Source organism: Lacerta agilis, chromosome 17 (assembly GCF_009819535.1).
Source record: "Lacerta agilis isolate rLacAgi1 chromosome 17, rLacAgi1.pri, whole genome shotgun sequence".
Classification (NCBI taxonomy): Eukaryota; Metazoa; Chordata; class Lepidosauria; order Squamata; family Lacertidae; genus Lacerta; species Lacerta agilis.
Genome location: NC_046328.1, coordinates 38,999,365 through 39,021,093, shown reverse-complemented (window position 1 = coordinate 39,021,093; position 21,729 = coordinate 38,999,365). Strand labels below are relative to the sequence as shown.

General features: G+C 42.9%; 1 protein-coding gene across 1 annotated transcript; it reads right to left on the bottom strand.

Moving 5' to 3' along the window:
- Positions 1-11,413: 11,413 nt before the first annotated feature.
- LOC117061488 (vomeronasal type-2 receptor 26-like) lies at positions 11,414-20,100 on the bottom strand. The gene is made up of 7 exons (XM_033174326.1): positions 20,089-20,100; positions 19,681-19,784; positions 16,393-16,684; positions 15,054-15,530; positions 13,964-14,191; positions 12,706-12,856; positions 11,414-12,315 (listed from the first exon to the last, which is right to left on the bottom strand). Exons 1-7 carry the CDS (start codon positions 20,098-20,100, stop codon positions 11,414-11,416), a joined length of 2,166 nt encoding a protein of 721 aa, XP_033030217.1.
- Positions 20,101-21,729: the final 1,629 nt, after the last annotated feature.

The following is a 21,729-nucleotide window of genomic DNA, read 5'->3' as shown; positions in this document are numbered from 1 at the left end:
CTAAATACCTCTCAGGACAGTCCATCCTACACTGTTAAATGCTTTTTAGCCTTCTTATTCTTCTATAACTGCCTAAAGTAGAGGAAGGGGAAAGAAAATATCACATATCATGGAGAAGAGAGAAGACAGTCTCAGAAAGTCTCAGCCCCCCAGGGGAGAAGCTACTGCAGCCTCCACAACTGGCTTTCCTGAATAGGGGAGATGTAGACTGGTTTCATCCTGCACAGCATTTGATAGGAATGGGTGTGAGGCCCTCAGCCCAAAGTTCTTACTTCACTCATTGGCAGGGACTTAGTGCATCCAAGCTAGGCTAGCTCATTTCACAGAAATTGTGGTGGAAGCACAAGTCTCAAGCCACCGAGAGCCAGTGTGGTGTAGTGGTGAGTGTCGGACTGAGACATGGGAGACTGGGTGACCTTGGGCCAGTGCCTGCTTCTCAGGGATTTTGAGCTCCTTGGAGAAAAAAAGTAAGATATAGGTTGTTGTGGCTATAAGACCATGAGATAATCTTTCGAAGCACAAGCCTTGATTCTGCCATGAAATAGCAAGTCCCTTTATCTGCAGCATGGTGACCAAGTTCTACCAGCACATCCTTGCCCTGGTGTTTGCTGTTGATGAGATCAATGAGAATCCCAGGATCTTGCCCAATCTCACCCTCGGGTTCCACATCTACGACAGCTATACTGATTCAAGGAAGACTTACCACACCACTTTGGACCTGCTCTTTAAATCACACCAGTTTGTCCCTAACTACAAATGTGGCACCCAGGAAAATGTAATAGGAGTAATCGGAGGACTTAGTTCTGATACCTCTTCCTGCATGGCAGATATCTTGGGTCTTTACAAGATTCCACAGGTAGGATCTGAGTATTGGAGCTCAGAGGCTTTCCTCTCATTTCTCCCGCAATTCACTTTTCTACTCTTTCCAGCAGTAATTTGATGAAGTGTAAAGATAGAACGGTGTGATGGGAAGAAAAATGAAATTTGCATTCATTACTGTCCAATGATGTGCATGAGAAGTGTGGAGGTTTAAAATAATTTGTGTTTCATTTGTAGAGAGAATTGTTTGAGGTGTTATAGAAGGAGAGGGGCTTGGGGAATTACAGCAGCACTTTCTCAAGAACCCTAGAACCCCAAAGCCAGAAGAACCCTCCTTCTCTCCTGCCTTTCCTCCACATACACTCATTCCTTTTGAGTCTATTGGAAAACAGATTGTAGTCAAACCACTTGTAAATGGCTTCAGAGCCAGTGTAGTGTAGTGGTTAAGAGTGGTAGACTCGTAATCTGGTGAACCGGGTTCGTGTCTCCACTCCTCCACATGCAGCTGCTGGGTGACCTTAGGCTAGTCACACTTCTTTGAAGTCTCTCAGCCCCACTCACCTCACAGAGTGTTTGTTGTGCGGGAGGAAGGGAAAGGAGAATGTTGGCCGCTTTGAGACTCCTTCGGGTAGTGATAAAGCGGGATATCAAATTCAAACTCCTCCTCCTCCTGCACTTCTTCTTCTTCTTCTTCTTCTGAGGATGACTCATAGTGTCTATAAGCTGATGCTCCCCCCAAAACAACAACAACAACAACAACAACAGGAATATTCTGCTTAAAAGAAGTTAGCTCAGAATGAGAGGAAAGGGTTCCAATATACATCTCATCTAGAGTGTATGTTGATCAAAATTGTAAAGAGTGTCAGGAGTGTCTACAGTAAGAAGGTTGTTTTCTTAGTGTGAGTGTGTTTGAGAGTAAAAGGTGGAGGAACCTGTCCGAACAGAAGGAAATTGGGCATAGAATCATATCATCTTAGAGTTGGAAGGGACCCCAAGGGTCATCCAGTCCAACCCCCTGCCATGCAGAAATCTCAGCTAAAGCATCCATGACAGATGGCCACCCAACCTCTAGTTAAAAACCTCCAAGGAAAGAGTCCACTGCCTCTTGTGGAAGTCTGTTCCACTGCCTGTATAGAATTGCACTAATTTGAAATCTGGGGAAATAATTAGCTTCGCTTCCAACTCTTATTTTTTAAAGATTTCATATGGCTCATTTGAGCCAGCAGTGAAGAATCAAATCAAGTTCCCTTCCTTTTACCGCATGGTACCCAGTGAAGCCCTGCAATACCGAGGAATTATTCAGTTACTTCTTCACTTCAAGTGGAAATGGGTCGGGCTCTTTGCTATAGATAATGAAGGTGGAGACCGATTCCTACAGACCATGGAGGAAATGCTTTTGCAGAATGGAATCTGTTCAGCATTCACAGAAAGAGCTCAAACGCACCTGCTCCTCTCTGACAGCATACAGGAAATGCTCTCCCACAAACAAAGTAATTTGCCAGCATTCATGCTGAGCAATGCCAATGCAGTTGTTATATACGGAGAAAGTGCCTCTATTACATGGTTGGGAGCAGTTATAGGGGGAATCAAGATAAGTCAAATACTATTTCCGCAAAATAAGAGGCTCTCTACAGCAAAAGTGTGGATTACAACAGCCCAAATAGATTTCACATTATACCCCATTCAGACAATTACTGATATAGACAGACACATGTTCCATGGTGCTATCTCCTTCACAATTCATTCAAAGGAAATAGAAGACTTCCAAAAGTTTCTTCAGCTTGTAAATCCTTCATGGGCAAATGAAGACGGGTTTATCAAAGTTTTCTGGGAGCAAGCATTCAGTTGTTCATTATCCAGCTCAGCAGCTGTGTCTCCATTCACCTACGGCAGATGTACTGGAGAGGAGATGCTAGAGAGCCTTCCTGCGCCTTATTTTGAAATGAGCATGACTGGCCACAGCTACAGCATTTATAATGCCGCTTATGCTTTGGCCCATGCCTTACATATCTTGCAGTCAGCTGGGCTGAAACGCAGCGAAAGGGAGTCTGGAAACAGAATGGTTCCTCAGAATGTGGAGCCCTGGCAGGTAATGTTTCCTCATTTCCAATGTCAACTGTCATTATATAGTTCCAGTTAAAGGTGGGTAGCCGTGTTGGTCTGCCATAGTCAAAACAAAATAAAATAAAAAATTCTTTCCAGTAGCACCTTAGAGACCAACTAAGTTTGTTCTTGGTATGAGCTTTCGTGTGCATGCACACTTCTTCAGATACATTATATAGGTTCTGGACAATTTCCTGGACCCAATATCCATTGTGTGACCAACCAGTGATCTACAGGATATTTGTATCCAGCTTTTATTTTCTCAGTTTTCTTAAGTCTTCTTCCAAATACTGATCCCATATAACTATGATTTTCCAGACTTATTTCTCCCCCATGTATCATTTTGCAAGTCCTCTGCGGCACCCATCACAGTTGAATTTTATACCCATTCATGATTTGTTACTCCCTTGCTGCTTCTGCTATTGGAGGCGGTTGGAGGATGGATGGCAGGTAACAGATTGAGGTTGAATCCTGACAAGACAGAAGTACTGTTCTTGGGGGACAGGAGGTGGACAGGTGTGGAGGATTCCCTGGTCCTGAAAGGGGTAACTGTGCCCCCGAAGGACCAGATGCGCAGCCTGGGGGTCATTTTGGACTCACAGCTGTCCATGGAGGCGCAGGTTAATTCTGTGTCCAGGGCAGCTGTCTACCAGCTCCATCTGGTACGCAGGATGAGACCCTACCTGCCTGCGGATTGTCTTGCCAGAGTGGTGCATGCTCTAGTTATCTCTCACTTGGATTACTGCAATGCGCTCTATGTGGAGCTACCTTTGAAGGTGACCCGGAAACTACAACTAATCCAGAATGCGGCAGCTAGACTAGTGACTGGGAATGGCTGCCGACACCACATAACACCGGTCTTGAAAGACCTACGTTGGCTTCCAGTACATTTCCGAGCACAATTCAAAGTGTTGGTGCTGACCTTTAAAGCCCTAAACGGCCTCGCTCCAGGATACCTGAAGGAGCGTCTCCACCCCCATCATTCTGCCCAGACACTGAGGTCCAGCGCCAAGGGCCTTCTGGTGGTTCCCTCGATACGTGAAGCCAAGTTACAGGGAACCAGGCAGAGGGCCTTCTCGGTAGTAGCACCCGACCTGTGGAACACCCTCCCACAAGATGTCAAAGAGAAAAATAACTACCAGAATTTTAGAAGACATCTGAATGCAGCCCTGTTTAGGGAGGCTTTTGATGTTTAATAGATTATTGTATTTTAACATTCTGTTGGAAGCTTCCCAGAGTGGCTGGGGAAACCCAGCCAGATGGGTGGGGCATAAATAAATTATTATTATTATTATTATTATTACTACTACTACTACTACTACTACTACTACTACTACTGTCCATGATGTATTGTAAAGACTTCTTGTAACCATATAGGAAAATCACCTTCATGTCCTTGTTCTCTTTCCACCCAGCTCCACTCAATCCTTCACAAGATCTCATTCAACAACAGTGCTGGAGATGCAGTTGCCCTGGATGAGCATGGAGAATTAGCAGCTGGATTTGACATTACAAACTTGGTCACGTTCCCAAATAAATCGTATGTCAGAGTCAAAGTAGGGAGGCTGGACCCTCCTGGCAAAGTGCTCACCATTTATGAGGACAGAATTGAATGGCACCGAGGATTGACTCAGGTGAGGATAGCAGGTGTGTGTCAACACTGGTGGCCATTCAGCAAGAGGCGAGGGGAATGGACAAAACAAAAACACGAAACGCCTCTCTTAGCATAATAAATAATCAAATGTGAAATTCATTGGGACCTCATGGTGAAAGGAGGGTAAATAGTAACAGTAATGATAATACAGTGGTACCTTGGTTTGCAACCGTTTTGGATTACAGCCGGACCTCCGGAACGGATTATGGTTGTAAACCAAGGTATCACTGTAATACAAATAGGATAAAATGTTTTATTAGAGGGTACATTGATATATGGAGGCTGAGTATTTCATTGAAGGCAAGGCATCATTTTATGAACTACCTTTTCCTATACACACATATCTGATTCTTAAATAAACCATTAAGATGAAAATGCAGTATTTAGAGGCATTAAGTCAGGACATCTTTAACCAAAGAGAGTCCTTGGCTTCCGGATAATGCATAATACTGACTGTTCTGTGACTGTGTGAAATCCCTGAGGCAAATCTCTAGTTAGTGATGTGAGATTGAATTACAGGTAGGTAGCCGTGGATTACAGGTAGGTAGCCGTTTTGGTCTGCCATAGTCAAAACAAAATAAAAAATAAAATAAAAAATAAAAAAATTCCTTCCAGTAGCACCTTAGAGACCAACTAAGTTTGTTCTTGGTATGAGCTTTCGTGTGCATGCACACTTCTTCAGATACTTCTTCTGTGAGATTGAATGTTAAACTATTTGATTTATTGATCAGGCTAAGTATGCAAATATTCCTACTACTTACTGTATACCTGTGTACTTACAGCTTCTGCATTCTGTATCACTTGCCCTCCTGTTTGCTGGTCGATTATCTGATACAATATGATAAAAGATGAATTAAAGCTAAACTGCTCCTATATATTTGGGTAGGTGCCACCCCTTTCAGTATGTAATGACAACTGCCGCCCTGGTTATGGGAAGAAAAAGAAGGAGGGGAAGACCTTTTGCTGCTATGCTTGTGCTCCTTGTCCTGATGGGATGATCTCAAATGAGAAGGGTAGGGTATTCTATGTTGTGGTAGATCAAGCGATCCATTTTATCAAAGTAAAATGTGGGCAACTCTTTTGCAAGTTCATTCTCATTAACATAGTGGCCATTTTTAAATTATGGCATTATGCATGGATCCCCATTTTTACATAGATACAACAATCTAATTTATATTTTGTTATAATCATACCAAGGAATATATTAATAGCTCAGTGAAGGATACACTATATGTAAATAAGTGCTTAGATATATCTGATAGTGCAGGCATTGGACTCGTGATCTTGAATGCATGAATGAAACTTGGAGTAACTGTAATTGTGGAACAAAGATTAAAGATGATGTTTGAAGTCATACTCGAAAACGAAGAGATTGAGAGATTTCTGGGGTTTCCAATTAGTTTCCAATTTTGTAAACATCTTTGGAGGCATCTACAATGGTTTAACCTGAACGTTAAAAGAAACTCCCACCTCCTAGTACCAGTGCCCTTTCAGAACAATGAAGTGGAGGTTTGATCTTCCCTCTCAGTCTTTTCCAGTCAACCATCCCTGCACCAGAGATCATGGCTTCTTTTACCATTCATAGCCCTCACATTGATATGACAGGGAAGGCCTACCAATTCAATCACTCTCTAAGTCTCTTAGTTTTCTGTGGGTGAGCTAGGCTTGCAAACATCATGCATGCACTGAGAGTTTTGGGGAAAGATTTTGAGCACCACAATCTAGGTAGGGGTATAGGAATATGAACTGATTGCTATAGCCATCGGAGGAAAGATGGGGACTTGTTATGTGTACAAGAACAGGAAGGACATCATACATTGACAAGAAAAAGTATATGGATATAGCAGAGATTCATATTCAACTAAGTCATTGTGGTAGTGGAAGCAATGATTGCCACAAGTGCAAGGAAACTTCCCCCCTCTTCTGTCTCCATTTGCCCCTGAACTCCCCCCAAAAACTAATCTGGAGGTCTGGATCTCCCTTGAACAGTGTGCAGGGGGAAGAGAGGGAGATTATTCTGTTGGGCAAGTAGCCATGCTTGCAGTGATGGAATGATCTTCTGAGCACTACATTGAAAATAACCCAGAATATTTAGGTCCAAAAGAAAAAAAGGGAGAAAAGGAAACAACAAGAGGAAATTCATCGCTTCTCAAAATCAAAATGTGGGCTTGTAATGTTTTAAGGCATGGGAGGAGAAACATCTTCAGCCCAAATTCAACCTTCTAGGGAAACAGGTGGTGACGGGTAGGGACAGAGACAGTAGTCCAATGGTTATGATCTACGCACCATGGGTTAACTTCAGGCCATATTAAATGCCTAGCTATGCACACAAACCATGCCCAGGCACCTGTCAATCGGCCAACTACACAGGAAAGAGGCAGCATCACAGTTCGACAACACATTCCAGCCACACAAAAGGACTGGGGCAGGAGCATGGCCTGGACAGATTCCCAAGGTCAGGAAAGGGATGGGGAATCACATTTAAACCCCAGGGATACGGTTCCCAATGCCTGTCTTAAGCCTTACTATTTCAACAGACTAATTTTGAATTAAAATATTATTAGAAATTAGATTCATTATCAACAAGTTTTTGATTTTTATCTCCAATTCATATTTAGTCTATGTTCTATGCCTTTTGAATCTGGTGTCATTTCTATTTGCATCCTGTGATCTCCTTTTCTGTGCAGAAAAATGACCCTTAGTCAGACTTTCCTCTTGTCCCTAAATATATGCTGGTTGCAAAATCACTTCCTTCCCCACCATAATGTGAGACTGGGGCATACAGCAATAATCTCCTTTTAGCACATACTTCAGTTTTTTCCATAGGTTTGCTTATTTTTTTAATAAAAATAAAATTTTCAGATACAGTACTTTGCAAGCAAAGTGTGTTTTGTACATCTTATTAGAACTATGAAAGTCAGACTAGATGCCCATGAAATAAAACACCAGGAGAAGAATCATACTGCTGGGGTTTTTGAATTGAAAACGAGGCAGTTTGGAGAGAGGTCAATGTGACAGACCCAACACACCTTTCTTTGTTGACTCCTAAAATTTTGAACTTCTGCCAGAATGATTGTCTCATTTCACTGAACAGTGCTTTTTATTTGCTGAACAACAGGAGAAAAACATACATGTATTTCAATCCAGAAACGACACATGACTTTGCCACTTGATGCACTTTGGGCAGAAGAATTTGAAACACTCCATGAGTAAAAACACAAGGTAGGCTTCTGTTCTTGAGCATGAACCATTCTGGTTCTTACATGATCATGCATTCATTTTCAGATGAAGAAACATGTGTCAGTTGTCCGGAAGACCAATATCCAAACAGTGGCCAGGATCAATGCATTCCTAAGGTGTCAAACGTCCTGGCATTTGGTGACACTTTGGCCATTGTTTCAACTTCCTCTGCAATTTTGTTGTCTCTGATCACAGCTGCGGTGCTTGGCATCTTCATTAGGCACCGGGACACGGCCATAGTCAAAGCCAACAACAGGAGCCTCACCTACATCCTCCTCATCTCCCTCCTCTTCTGCTTCCTCTGCTCCTTGATATTCATTGGGAAACCCAATGAGGTGACTTGCCCTCTCCGACAAACTGCTTTTGGTATCATCTTCTGTGTGTCCATCTCTAGTATCCTGGCCAAAACTGCATCTGTGCTTTTAGCCTTCATGGCCACCAAACCAGGATCTAGGATGAGGAAATGGGTGGGGAAACGATCAGCTTATTCCATCCTTCTGTCCTGCTCCCACATCCAAGTAGGGATCTGCGCTCTCTGGCTGGCAAGGTTTCCTCCCTTTCCAGATAGAGACACACATGCAATGATTGATCAAATTGTACTCTTATGTAATGAAGGGTCGGTCATTATGTTCTACTGCGTCTTGGGGTTTATGGGCTTCCTGGCCATTGTTTGTTTCACTGTAGCTTTCGTAGCCAGGAAATTACCTGACAGCTTTAATGAAGCCAAGTTCATCACCTTCAGCATGTTGGTCTTCTGCAGTGTTTGGCTGACCTTCATTCCAACTTACCTGAGCACAAGAGGAAAAGACATGGTGGCTGTGGAGATCTTCTCCATACTCGCTTCCAGTGCTGGGTTACTGGGTTGCATCTTCACCCCTAAATGCTACATCATTGTGGTGAGACCTGAGCTGAACAACAAAGAACATCTAATAGTTAAAAAGAAATGAATGAGATATTTATCCCATCCCACAACAGATATCCCTCTCCCCTCCCCATAAAATGGGAAACATTATTCCTGAGTTGAATGTGCGAATCCGGTGGGTGCCACTGTTGTGTGATGTGCCATTCAATATGCAATAAAAAGATACAATGCCTCTATGAAATCATCCTCATCTCTATTTCCAGCTAAAGCCTGAGCTTCCTTGATCAATTTTTTTCTTAAATGCTATGATCCACACTTTCTGTTACCACATTGGCATTTAGAAGTGTTCACACATGTGCTTGCATGCACACACACACTGAAAAAAATAAAAATAATTGCCAGACACAAAGTGTTCCCAGATCCCCTCTTTTGGAAATAGGTTATATACTGGCCACTTTCCAGTCCTCAGGTGCTGAAGCTCATCTGAAAAGTTGGCCGTGATTGCTCAGCTGGAAATATGCCAGTGCAAGCTCCTCACCCTGATTCATCCAGAGCTCATCCTGGCTAATTTAAAGTAGATTAATTTATGCTGGTGTAAATAAACACACACACACACAAATAAACCCCATTAGTGTTATGGGGGTGAGGCAAACATGGCAGGGCAAAGAGAGACTTACATCTGTTTCAAATCCCACTCAGTTGGGTCATAGTACTGTGCTGGTCCCGTGGGTTACCCGAGAGGCGAGGTCCAAGTCCGGTCCGTGGTCAAAAGTTCAGCATAGAGACAGTCTGTAGTAGCTGTATCTGGGTGCAGGGCAGGGAGTCAGGTGAAGTCAGGAACAGGTATGCAAGCAGGGAACCAGGGCGGGTCAGGAGCTCAGGCAGGAAAGCAAGACAGGTCTCAAGCAGGAACACTGGGAGGAACTAGCAACCAACAATGTTGCTCCCACAGCCCGGGGTGGGGTCTGGCTGCCTTTTATCTAGGATGGGGTAACAGGTGGCCCTGATCCCGTGGCGACTCATTCCCTCGCCTCGCCTGGAGGCGAGCACTCCTCCTTCGAGTACTCAGGTCTCTACTTCTATCAGCCCTGGGTCTCTGCAGCTCGGGAGACGCCGGTGGGTTACAGGACCCAGGAGCCGCCTCTGCCCCAGCCGGCAGTGGGCCAGCTGCTGGTGACGACCCAGCTGATGGCAACGAGGTATCCCCTGCATCTGGAACCAAGGCAGACTCAGGCCCTAGACTCAGCTGAATCTTGTTGCAGGGGAGGCTGAGCAGACTGAGGCTTCTCAGGGCCAGGCCCTAGACTTGGTTCAGCTGATGTCCCAGGCAGAGGGTCTGGTGCAGGCTGCGACTCCTCCGGCTCTGAGCCCGAGCCCGAGTCCCAGGCCATCACAAGTACCTAGGGCCTGATCATGTAAATTTAGGCTTAGAGTGGTACCTCGGGTTACAGAGGCTTCAGGTTACAGATGTTTCAGGTTACAGACTCCACTAACCCAGAAAAAGTACCTCGGGTTAAGAACTTTGCTTCAGGATGAGAACAGAAATCACACGGTGGTAGCACGGCGGCAGCGGGAGGCCCCACTAGCTAAAGTGGTACCTCAGTTAAGAACAGTTTCAGGTTCAGAATGGACCTCCAGAACGAATTAAGTTCTTAACCTGAGATACCACTGTACCCTTATTTATCAGTTTAGTTGGCAGTGGCTCCTCCCAGATGCTCAAGAATGGAGTTTGGAATAAGGATAGTTTGTGTCACCTTGAATTATACTGGTTTTTATATTTAGGGTTGCTCTGTCCAAGGTGTATTGTGGCATTGAGGTTTCTAGTCCATTTCTAGGCTACCACTTCTTTGATTATTTATAGAATTATATACTAATGGAGTAACTGGGATTTCCCTGTAGCTACACCATCTGACATTATGTAACACCAGAATCAACCAGATCTATCTGCTAAATGTGGCACCTCAGGAAGATATTTCTGATGGCAAAAAACTACTGGGGGCAATGGCCTTCCTCAGAGGGTGGTAGACTTCCCTTTGTTAGGTCATTGTAAGCAGAGGATGAATGCCCACCTATGTATAAGGAATTGTAGTGGACTCCCTGCAGAGGCTGGGGTGGACTATATGGCCTTTGAGGTCCCTTCCAACTCTATGATTCTATTATAATATTTTCTGAGTGGTGTTTGCTTTAAAAAGCAACTGCCCATTCCAATAAATGAATGAGTATATTATATATGCAGGCCATTGCTTCTAGGAAAAAAGATGCCAGAACTTGTTGCCTTTTTTTAGGGGGAGCAACTAAGTTGTTGAGCTCTTTTTGAAGGGGGAAACTCTGCCCTGCCGCCCCATTTGCTGTGCTGCCCACTGCCTCCGCCACACAGCTCTGACCGCCATGCTACCCTACTCCTCCATCCTGCAGCTCTTGTGCTTGGGAATGGCACTGCAATGCTACAGAGGTGCCAGAACTCACCAAAGAGATGCTGGAACTCAGTTCCGGTCAGTTCTGGCTGAACAAAAGCCCTATATATATGCAGAATGAAGAAATGGACACAATAAATTTCATGGCAATGTTTATTCATATAGTTTATTTTTTCTAGGATATATTATTTATTCTCAGTTATTCAACTGGGCCCCGGCACAACGATGTGGCATTAAGAGGGGGAAATGCAAGCCAGCAGGCCACAAGGTGAGAATATGATAGAGATTACATCTACAGAATGAAGAGGTGGACATATGCCTTCATTTCATTTTCCTTACTAATTGCTCCTTGTTGTTCAGCTCAGGTCGCAGAAGAATGATGTAGCACTTAGGGGAAAAAATGCAGGCCAGTAACCCCAAACTGGAGGACAAGATGGAGAAGATCTCCACAGCCACCATGTATTTCCCTTTGGTGCTCAGGTAGGTTGGAACAAAAGACAACCACACACTACAAAACACCAACATGCTGAAAGTGATAAATTTGGCTTCATTGAAACTGTCAGGTAATTTCCTGGCAAAGAAAGCCACCACGAGGCTGATCATGGCTAGGAAACCCATATAGCCCAAGACGAAATAAAACATGGCAGTGGAACCTTCATTACATTCCAGTATAATTTCCTCATTCGCCGAGTGCATGTCTGTGTCTGGGAATGGAGGGGAAGTACTTAGCCAAAGAGTACATATGCCAACTTGAAGAAAGGAACAGGAAAGGATGATGGAATTTGTTAGTCTTCTCCCCACCCATTTTCTTATTGTAGAACCTGGCTTGGTGGCCATAAATGCCATCACCACCATGATGGTTTTGGCTAAAATGCTGGAAAGGGCCACAGAGAAGATGGCCCCAAACGCTGTTTGTCGGAGGAGGCAGATCACTTTCCCAGGCTTCCCAATAAAGAGTAAGGAGCTGAGGAAGCAAAGGAGGAGGGAGATGAGGAGGATGTAGGTGAGTGTCCGGTTGTTGGCTTTAACGATTGGAGTCTCCCTGTGCTTGACAAAAATCACAAGAACTAAAACTGTGATCCACGAGAAAGCAATAGTCAAGGCAGCTAAGGTGATCCCCAAATCTTCTTTGTAAGAGAGGTAACTTAGAACCTTAGCAATGCATCTAGTTTGGTCCTTGTTTGGATATTCGTCTTCCGGACATTTGACACAGGCATCCATATCTGAAAACAACAAAGAGCTGTTCAAATATTTCTATAGGTTGAGCTGCATAATTCCAATAATCTAATTTAGTGCAAAAGTTTACTGTTGATTATGGGTTTTGATATTTTGGATATAAATCCTGATTGAAGTCAATGTAGAAAATCAGTTTCCTCCAAGAGCACCTGGTCATCACCTCAGGTGGCCTTAAAAGAGGATTGGGCAAATTAATACAAAATAGGGGTATCAATGAGGCAGGATGCTTCTGAATCCCAGCTCTTGGAAATAACATAAGGAAGAGTGTTCTTGTGTTTGGGTTGTATGTTCAAGGGATGTGCATTCTCAAAGCAAATATGATAAACCTGCTATGTTACAGAAGAGGAATGATATCACAATAAATAATTGTCGCCTACCCTTCTGGCCAGATATCATTCCTTCTGGACATGGAGCACAGTCGTAACAGCAAAATTTCTCTCCCTCCTTCTTTTTCCTGCTGTAGCCAGGATAGCAGTTGTCATTGCACACAGAGAGGGGCAGCACCTGCACAGAATAATATAAAAGGGACTTGATTAGTGCTCTTCATTCATTCAGCACTATTATGAGAATTACGTTGAGAAGATGAACCAATTGGCTCAATTCCTAAAAGAACCATGTAATGTGTATTGTGCAGCTTGAAGCAACTGGATGCATAAAACCTTTTGGAAATAAACATTTTGCAGACCTATAATATATTATTTTAAACTTTACTTGCAGAACTTTCTACAAAATGATCTAATAAAATTTACTCAGAACTTTCTTCAGAACAGAACAAAAAAACAACAACATCCAAATAATTCCATATCTGGTGCATATCCACACAGGCTCAGAATCTTATAACAAATAAAAGAAGATTCCAAACAGACCACAGCTATTTGCTGTCCCTCAAGGAGACTGTGTTACACACCTTTACTCCTACAGAAGGGATGCGGGTGGCGCTGTGGTATAAACCACTGAGCCTAGGACTTGCCGATCAGAAGGTCAGCGGTTTGAATCCCCATTACAGGGTGAGCTCCCGTTGCTCGGTCCCATCTCCTGCCAACCTAGCAGTTCGAAATCACCTCAAAGTGCAAGTAGATAAAAAGGTACCACTCCAGCAGGAAGGTAAATGGCATTTCCATGCGCTGCTCTGGTTCACTAGAAAGCAGCTTAGTCATGCTGCCCACATGACCCGGAAGCTGTACACCGACACCCTCGGCCAATAAAGCGAGATGAGCGCCACAACCCCAGAGTCATCCGTGACTGGACAGGGGTCCCTTTACCTTTACTGTGCTCCTACAGAGCCTGGGAACAAAGACTCAAGCCACCACCCTTCCAAGATGGCAGATTTGCAATTCAATTGCCTCCCATGTGATCTAAAGTTAAATATCTCATCAGAGCTGCCAGAGAACAAGCACATTTAAGTATCAAGCCATCAAGGAGCTCAGAGAGCGTGTCTTGCTTTTCTTTAGCTTCAGTGCGATCTTGCAGTTAAACTCTTTCTGCAATACAGACAGGCATTCTGCATTTCAGTGTAAATTAAACAATTATACTTAATAATGTATATATAAAATATTGCTATCCTGAATAATCTAGCAGCTAAAAAGCAAACAGAAAGTTAAAGTGGCCAAAACTTTTCTTTCTGGCATGTCTCACCTGATTAAAACGTGGATGCCACACAATCTGGTCATCATGAACGGTTAACTCTTTGCCTGGAAGAGCCCGGGGTTCTAATCTTCCAATCTTTACTCTAACCACTGAACCATTGGGGAACATCACCCAGTTTGTAATATCAAAACCTGCAACCAATTCTCCATTTTCATCAAAGTGCACATTCTCAGCAGCACTATTATTGAATGTGATGCTCCTCAGATAATGGTGAACCTCGATTGAAAGAGAAATGAATAACAAGACAACAAAGTGCTAAGATTAGTGAACTTCCCAAAGTCGTCTTCATAGTTGTCATCTGGTTTATGTAGGTGGCCACTTGTGAATATCAATCAGTCAGTAAGTCAATCAATCAGTCAATCAGTCAATCAGTCAATCAATCAATCAATCATAGAATCATATATTTGTAGATTTGGAAGGGACCCCGAGGGTTATCTAGTCCAACCCCTTGCAAGATGACCCCGGAGACCCCTTCCAACTCTATAATTCTAGAATTCTATGATTTTAAAAGTTTGTTGTTGTTCAGTCGTTCAGTCGTGTCCGACTCTTCGTGACCCCATGGACCAGAGCACGCCAGGCACGCCTATCCTTCACTGCCTCCCACAGTTTGGCCAAACTCATGTTAGTAGCCCCTTCGCCATGACAAGGCAGTGATCCATGAAGGGGGATTTTAAAAGTATTGCTTTCTAATTACCAGCCCTGATTGCACACTGTGAAACAGTCCGACCCTTTCTTCCAATCCCCCATGTTTGGATATGGATTTGTAGATGGCGTTCAAAGCATGCGCCACAGCATAGACAGCGTTGTAGACATTGTAGCTGTGGCCAGTCATGTCCATTTCAAACAGTACTCCAGGAAGGCTCTCCAGCTTCTCCTCCCCAGTGCAGATTTCATTTTCTTTTCCCTCCTCTGGCTCTTCAGACATTTTAAATAGACAGCCGAATGCCTGTTTCCAGAACTCCTGGATAAAGCCATCTCGTTCTGCCCAGAAAGGGCTCAGCTTCTGAATGAACCTTTGGAATCCTGATGGCTGATTTGAGTGGACTGTGATGGATATGGAACCGTGATATGCTTGTACCTCCCAGTTCTTCTCCATAGAGTGTGATGCAAAATCCCAGTGGGATGTAACAATCCACACTTTGCCCAGAGTTGGAAAAAGGAATAAGGGTGATACAAATATCAACATTCTCAAAGCCTGAAAGGATGGAGGTTCTCCATAAACAATGAACACAGTTGGGTTATCCTCAAAGACCATTGCATAGGTTCCTAAATGCTGTAAAGCAAAGTCTATCATCTCATCCACATAAGTCAATTTTGGTATTCTTACTATGTAGGCATAACAGATGCCATTAGGGGAAAGGATTGGGACCATTGTCTTTAAAAACCTGTCCCCTCTGTCATCTTCCACAGCCCAAAGCCCAATCCATGTCCACTTGAAATGCTGAAGTAATCGCACAATCCCCGTGTACTGGTGGGTCTCATTTGGGACCATCTGATACAAAAATGGGAAGAACTTTTTGACACCTTTTAGTGGCAGAAATGATCCATAAGTCAGCTGAAATAAGATTAAAAAGCATTTTTCAATGGGTTACAAGCATTTACATCATAGATTTCCGTAGTAAAAAGCAGTCCTGTAGTCCATCTCATTCAATGTCCTGTGAAAATTCAGATGGGGTGACTTTGCATGAGAACCTGACTATCTTTGGTCAGGAGCCACATTGAGCTTCATGTCTCAGGCAGCAGATTAGAAAGGCCGCTGTCACAAAAATGCCCCACTGGGCTGTTTGTCTGAGCAACCTGCACTGTGCCATCAGAGCCCCAGCTACACTAATCAATCACTTCCACACCCTGTTTCCAGAACCTCTAGAAGTAATATCTGAGTTATGTGTTTGGGGACATGGCAGACAGATGCAATTGGGAGATTCCTGTAGGGTTCCTGACCAGCTTGAAGACTTTAGGACTCGGTGAAGGTTTCCCTGGTGTGGCTTATCTCTTGCTGAGAAAATAAATATGTTGTGAGAGTAAGTAGGTTCTGTTTGGCATCATGAGTTCTTTCCCTGTCTTCTGAAGTGTTGTCTATTCCCCAAAGGCTTTTGTCACCTCCAAATTGATAAGGATTCTCTCCACCCTTTTGTCTCAGCGATCAATACATATTTTGAGAAACAACACCATCAAAACAAAGCCCTGAAACATCCCACTTGAAATGTCCCCAAACTCTGATGAGAAGCTATTGATGGACACTCCATGTGTTCAGTTGTCCTACAAGTTCTCTATCCATCAGATTGTATAATCATCTAGCCCATATTTCTCTTATTCAGTAACTAAAAGTCATGGCGAACACTGTCAGGAGAGTTTCCTGAAACCAAGATGGTGTACCATACTTGTGAAACCTCCATGCGCTCATGCACACAACTTACCTGTGGAGTCTTGTGGATTGCTGAAATGATGGCCATGTTGGCAGAGACTTCAGAGATACATCCCCCAATGAAAGCTATCAGATTGTTTTGGTTGTCACATTTGAAGTTGGGGACAAACCTATGTTCTGTGGAGAGCAGGCTGAGGGTGGCCTTGAACGTCATCCTTGCAGTGTAGTAGCTATTGAGGATACGAAACCCCAGGGAGATATTGGATAAGATGTTGGGATTCTCGTTGATTTCTTTGACAGCAAATGCTAAGGCCAGAACGTGCTGGTAGTTCTTTGGCACTGATCTGCAAGAAAATTAGCAGCTGTTTAATAAAACTGGAAGGGGTTAATTAGCTAACCTATATATTTACCTGAATGTATTGTTAGTCCAGTGAATGTATTAAGTATAAAAGTGCCCCTGTTAAGCTTTTCTGTATGAAACTGCTCTGTAAAGCTGTGAACTTTGATCTGCATTGTACTTCTCTCTGGCAAGCTTTGCCTTACTAAGTGTCTGGAGATAACAGTAGACCTTACGCAGAGAGTACTGTAGCTGTCCTTCATTGAGAGGAACTGTTGCCTAGGTCAAGAGATAGGATGGCCTTGCTGGAGTGCACATGAACCAACTCTGGCTAAATGTCATTTGCCTTATATGTACAACAGGAAATGTTCCTTATATGGACAAGAGGAAGTTTTCTGGGGTGGGAAGAGAGCCAGAGAACTGTCTATAAGAACTGTCTGAAATTTGACTAGTTTTGTACTTGCTTGGCTATCTAAACACCGAAGTACCTCTGCATGCAGAAATTAAATCTTTCTCTCTCTGAAGCCAGAAGCCTCAGGTTTTTTTTTTGCTTCTATGTTTTCTCACCGGGCGCAACAATGGGAACCCGTAGGGGCAAATAAGGCTCCAAAACCACAGCCATAACAGTAGCAGCAGCAGCAGCACAACAGCAACAACAACAGCAGCAGCAACAACAATAACAACACTTGTGCCTTTCATCATCACATCTCTACAGGTTTCTAGGATTAAACTGTAGTTTATAACTGCAAAAGATTACATAACAAAGTACAAAAATTAGACCTATGAAATAAATATTTCTCCAATCAACCAATGATCTAAATGCTCATATATTTCCATGACTTTTTAAATGCTTAATGAAATATTACAGGTGGAAAATACAATGAAATCCTTTTCCCAGATACTATTGTATTGTACGGGAGTCAGTTCACAAATCACCTTTAAAAAGGGGCAGTACCGTATTTAATAAGCACACTTTTAAACTGTAATTGTGAATGTCTTCTGGATGGCTTAGTAGGTTGAGCATGAGACTCCTGCATGGCAGGGGGCTGGTCTAGATGACCCTCGTGGTCCCCTCCAACTTTACAATTCTAAATTAAATTCTAAATTAAAAAGTATGAACAACAAATAGGGACAAGTTTCTGTTTGTAAATATTGGCTCATCTAACAATACTTCCATAAGAGGGAGAGGTTTGCTTCGTCCTTCTAAAGTCTGTTATGTATTGCATCAATGCCCCTATGTTTCTCCCTGTATAATGTGAGAGAGTAAGCTTTGCAAATTAGATGTGTTAAAACAGGAATAAGAAACATGTTCATTTCTCTAAAACATAACAATATGAAGCCAAATGTCAGAAATACCTGAAGTCTGAAATGGCAAGGGACACACTGAGATTGAGATCAAGGATGAAAGACAACAAAGTATAGCGAGAGCAGAAATGAAATACCATATATACTTGAGTATAAGCCTAGTTTTTCAGCACACTTTTTGTGCTTTAAAAGCTGCCCTCGGCTTATACTCAAGTCAACCATTCCTTAAGAAGTGTACAAGAACGGTGGTTCTTTACTCTCCCCAGGCAGCTTGTTCCATTCCTGAACTGCTCACATAAATGCAAACTTTAGACCCCAGAAGGCAGAAAGCCTATCAGTTAAGGAAGTACTGAAACCCCACAGGTGCTCACTTTCCCTGGCTCCTGCTTAAACAGGACAGGATCCCAGCCTTCTCTGTATAACACAAGGGAACATTGCGCTGTGGGTTAAACCAGAGCCCTAGGGCTTGCTGATCAGAAGAATGGCGGTTCGAAACCCTGCGACGGGGTGAGCTCCACAGCAGCAAAGGAGGAAGAGGAAGGAGCAGCCCAAATGGCTGCTTTGGGCTGCTCGTTCCTCCTCTACCACAGTGGCAAAGGTGAACCGGCTTATACTTGAGTCAATAAGCTTTCCCACATTTTTGTAGGGAAATTAGGTGTCTCGGCTTATATTTGGGTCGACTTATACTCGAGTATATACGGTAGTTTTAAGCAGGACTTTTTTTCAGCCAGAACTCACTGGAACTCAGTTCTGGCACCTCTCAGGTGGGCACCTTGCCATTACAAGAGAACAGACCTCTTTTTCTAGAAAAATAGCACTGGTTTTAAGGTTTCCTCATTTTGTCATGCATTTAAAAAGGAATAGGACTTTTAGCAGTTTGGAAATAAATTTAAAATGTAGCATGAACAAATGACAAACAGAAAGAAGATAAATGCTCCTTGACAGATAACCATCCTGCAAGCAAATAATAATACATGCTCGATAAATAGATTGTACGAGAGGAACCTGCTCCAGCTGCGAAACAGGAATGCACACGATCCATTCCTTTCTGTACGATATCTGGAGGAAACACACTAGCGGTTTATGCCCAACAAGACATAGAAGAAGAAGAAGAAGAAGAAGAAGAAGAAGAAGAAGAAGAAGAAGAAGAAGAAGAAGAAGAAGAGTTTGGATTTGATATCCCACTTTATCACTACCCGAAGGAGTCTCAAAGCGGCTCACATTCTCATTTCCCTTCCTCCCCCACAACAAACACTCTGTGAGGTGAGTGGGGCTGAGAGACTTCAGAGAAGTGTGACTAGCCCAAGGTCACCCAGCAGCTGCATGTGGAGGAACGGGGAATCGAACCCGGTTCACCAGATTATGAGTCCACCACTCTTTACCACTACACCACACTGGCTCTCTTGCAGAAGGTAACACACACATATTAACAATGCAAGCATCACTTTTTTTTACATCAAAAGCTCAATATAACACATCATTCCTTAAGGATATGTTCTGAACAATTATATCTGAAGAAGTGTGCATACACATGAAAGCTCATACCAACAACAAACTTAGCTGGGCTCTAAGTTGTTACTGGGAGGAATTTTTTTATTTTGTTTTGACTACGGCAGACCAACACAGCTACCTACCTGTAACTTGAACAATTATAATTTGTACATATTTCAAATTGTGTGAAAAATATTGATGCCTTACATAGGTTCGTCAATTGTGATCTGGGCAGGCTGTTCCATAAAAGAGAGAGTATCAGAGAGGAAAAAGACTTGAGAAACAATTTCACCAATGACAATGCCTCCTGGCTGGTAAAATTCATGAGGAATAGGGAGGGGATCATCATATATGCTGCAATTAATAGAATGTGCATTGCACACCGTATGACACAGTAGAATGAGCAACAATATCACCACAAGCAAGATCCTGTTGATGAAATTCCCCTTCCAAAACTGTGTTCCCATGATTCCAGTTGGAGGATTCAATGTGGGTGTTTTTCAGCTTTTCTACAGCCTTCCTTGAATGATAGATGTTGTTGCTGCTACACAGATTTGCAGAATGGCTATTTATGGAATCTGGGTACCAGTGTCCTGCTCCTTTATTTCATTTCACCTCCTTGTCCATCGTTAATTTCCCTAAGCAGCGTATTTTCTTTATCTCCTCCCTTTATCCCCTAAGGGTGAGTGAATTTTTAAAATTTATTTCTAAACAACTTAACATGTGTCTCTACAGGGCAGGCGTCAGTAATTTTGCTGTGGTGAGCAAAGGAACCAAAATGCAAACTTGTGAATTCTCAGTCTGTTTCCCAAAAAGACAGGTATGCAAATTACAGGGCATATGTGCTATTCTATACTGGCCAATGAGGTTCAGTTTTCCAGAGTAAGAATCTGGGAAGCAGAAAATAAATAAGGCAAGCAAGAGAATGTATGAGGAACCAGGATACTCACAGTATACTTTATTTGTTAAAGATCAATGGAAAAGTGGTTATGCAGAAGAATGAAAATACCCTACATATCCCTAGATCCAGTTTGAATAACACAGGAATTATATAGGTTTTTTCAATATGCTTATTGTTGATTTTTCTTATAGGCTCTGGACGTCAATCGTGTCACAAGACAGAAAACAGTAATTTTGACAATGATAGGAATGATTATAATTTCCCAAGTGTGTTTTGGCCTCTGGAGTGGCATCATTCAATACAAAGCTCCTAGGATACCTTTTCTGAATTTTGCAACTATTGTTTTATTGTGGTTATCCTCTTTTCTTTTTCCTTATTTGCTGCTCCCTGTTATATAGTCTCATGTCCAAGTAGAGAAGACAACTCAACATGGAGACCAAGATCCCATCAACAGTTCTTGAATATGAACTACAAATCCCAATTTCACTGGTCAAAAATAGATATCAGCACTACTATGTTTTCATAATCCTCAATTTATTGATAGCCAAAGTTCAGTATTTATACCCATGCACATGACCCAGAGCATCCTCTTTCGGTGCTTGCATTCGGAACACCTGCCCACCTCTCTCTACTTTTCGGGCTTTTAGGGCGTAGCAAATCATCACAACTTGTAAGGTTGCTGAGAGGCTCTGGTTCACTTGATAGGGATGGGAGAACGCTCTCGCCACCCCTTTGTGAAGGATATTCCATTAAAGGACTCCATGGAATCGATGGTTTGATCAACCCCTGGGAGGAGGTTGTGCCCGTGCCTGAGTCCAGGGGGACAGTTGGGTGGCAGAGAGAGCCTGTTCCCAGCTTTCTGCTTATCCAGGTGTTCACCCTTTGCTGACCTATGCTGGACCTATGCTGCATGGAAGGAAGCTAGTCGAACCAGAGCCTATGCAACCACTCACTTTCTGTAATCAATAAAGTTGTGGCCTAAATTCTGCCAAAAACCAAACTAAAATTTGAGTCAAGTGTGAATTTATTTAGGGGGGAGGTTTCTGGGTCTGAACACACAATTACCACAACCACGTTAAACAAAAGGAACGAGTCAAATAAATGGCCAGTTAATTCAAAGGGGACTTTTGGTTTACTTTTTCAAGACACAACACTTTCTTAGATACTCCCAACAAAGATACTTAGTGCATATATAGATTCTTTATTATGGCACAAAGACCTGCAAAAACTGTTTCAAAAGTGGGAGGCTTTCAACAAATTAAAACACAATATGACATCAAACCTTAAAAACTTCCCCTTAATAGGGCTTCCCTTTACAAACTTTACTTGGGCAATTTGTTTCCATTCATATGTTG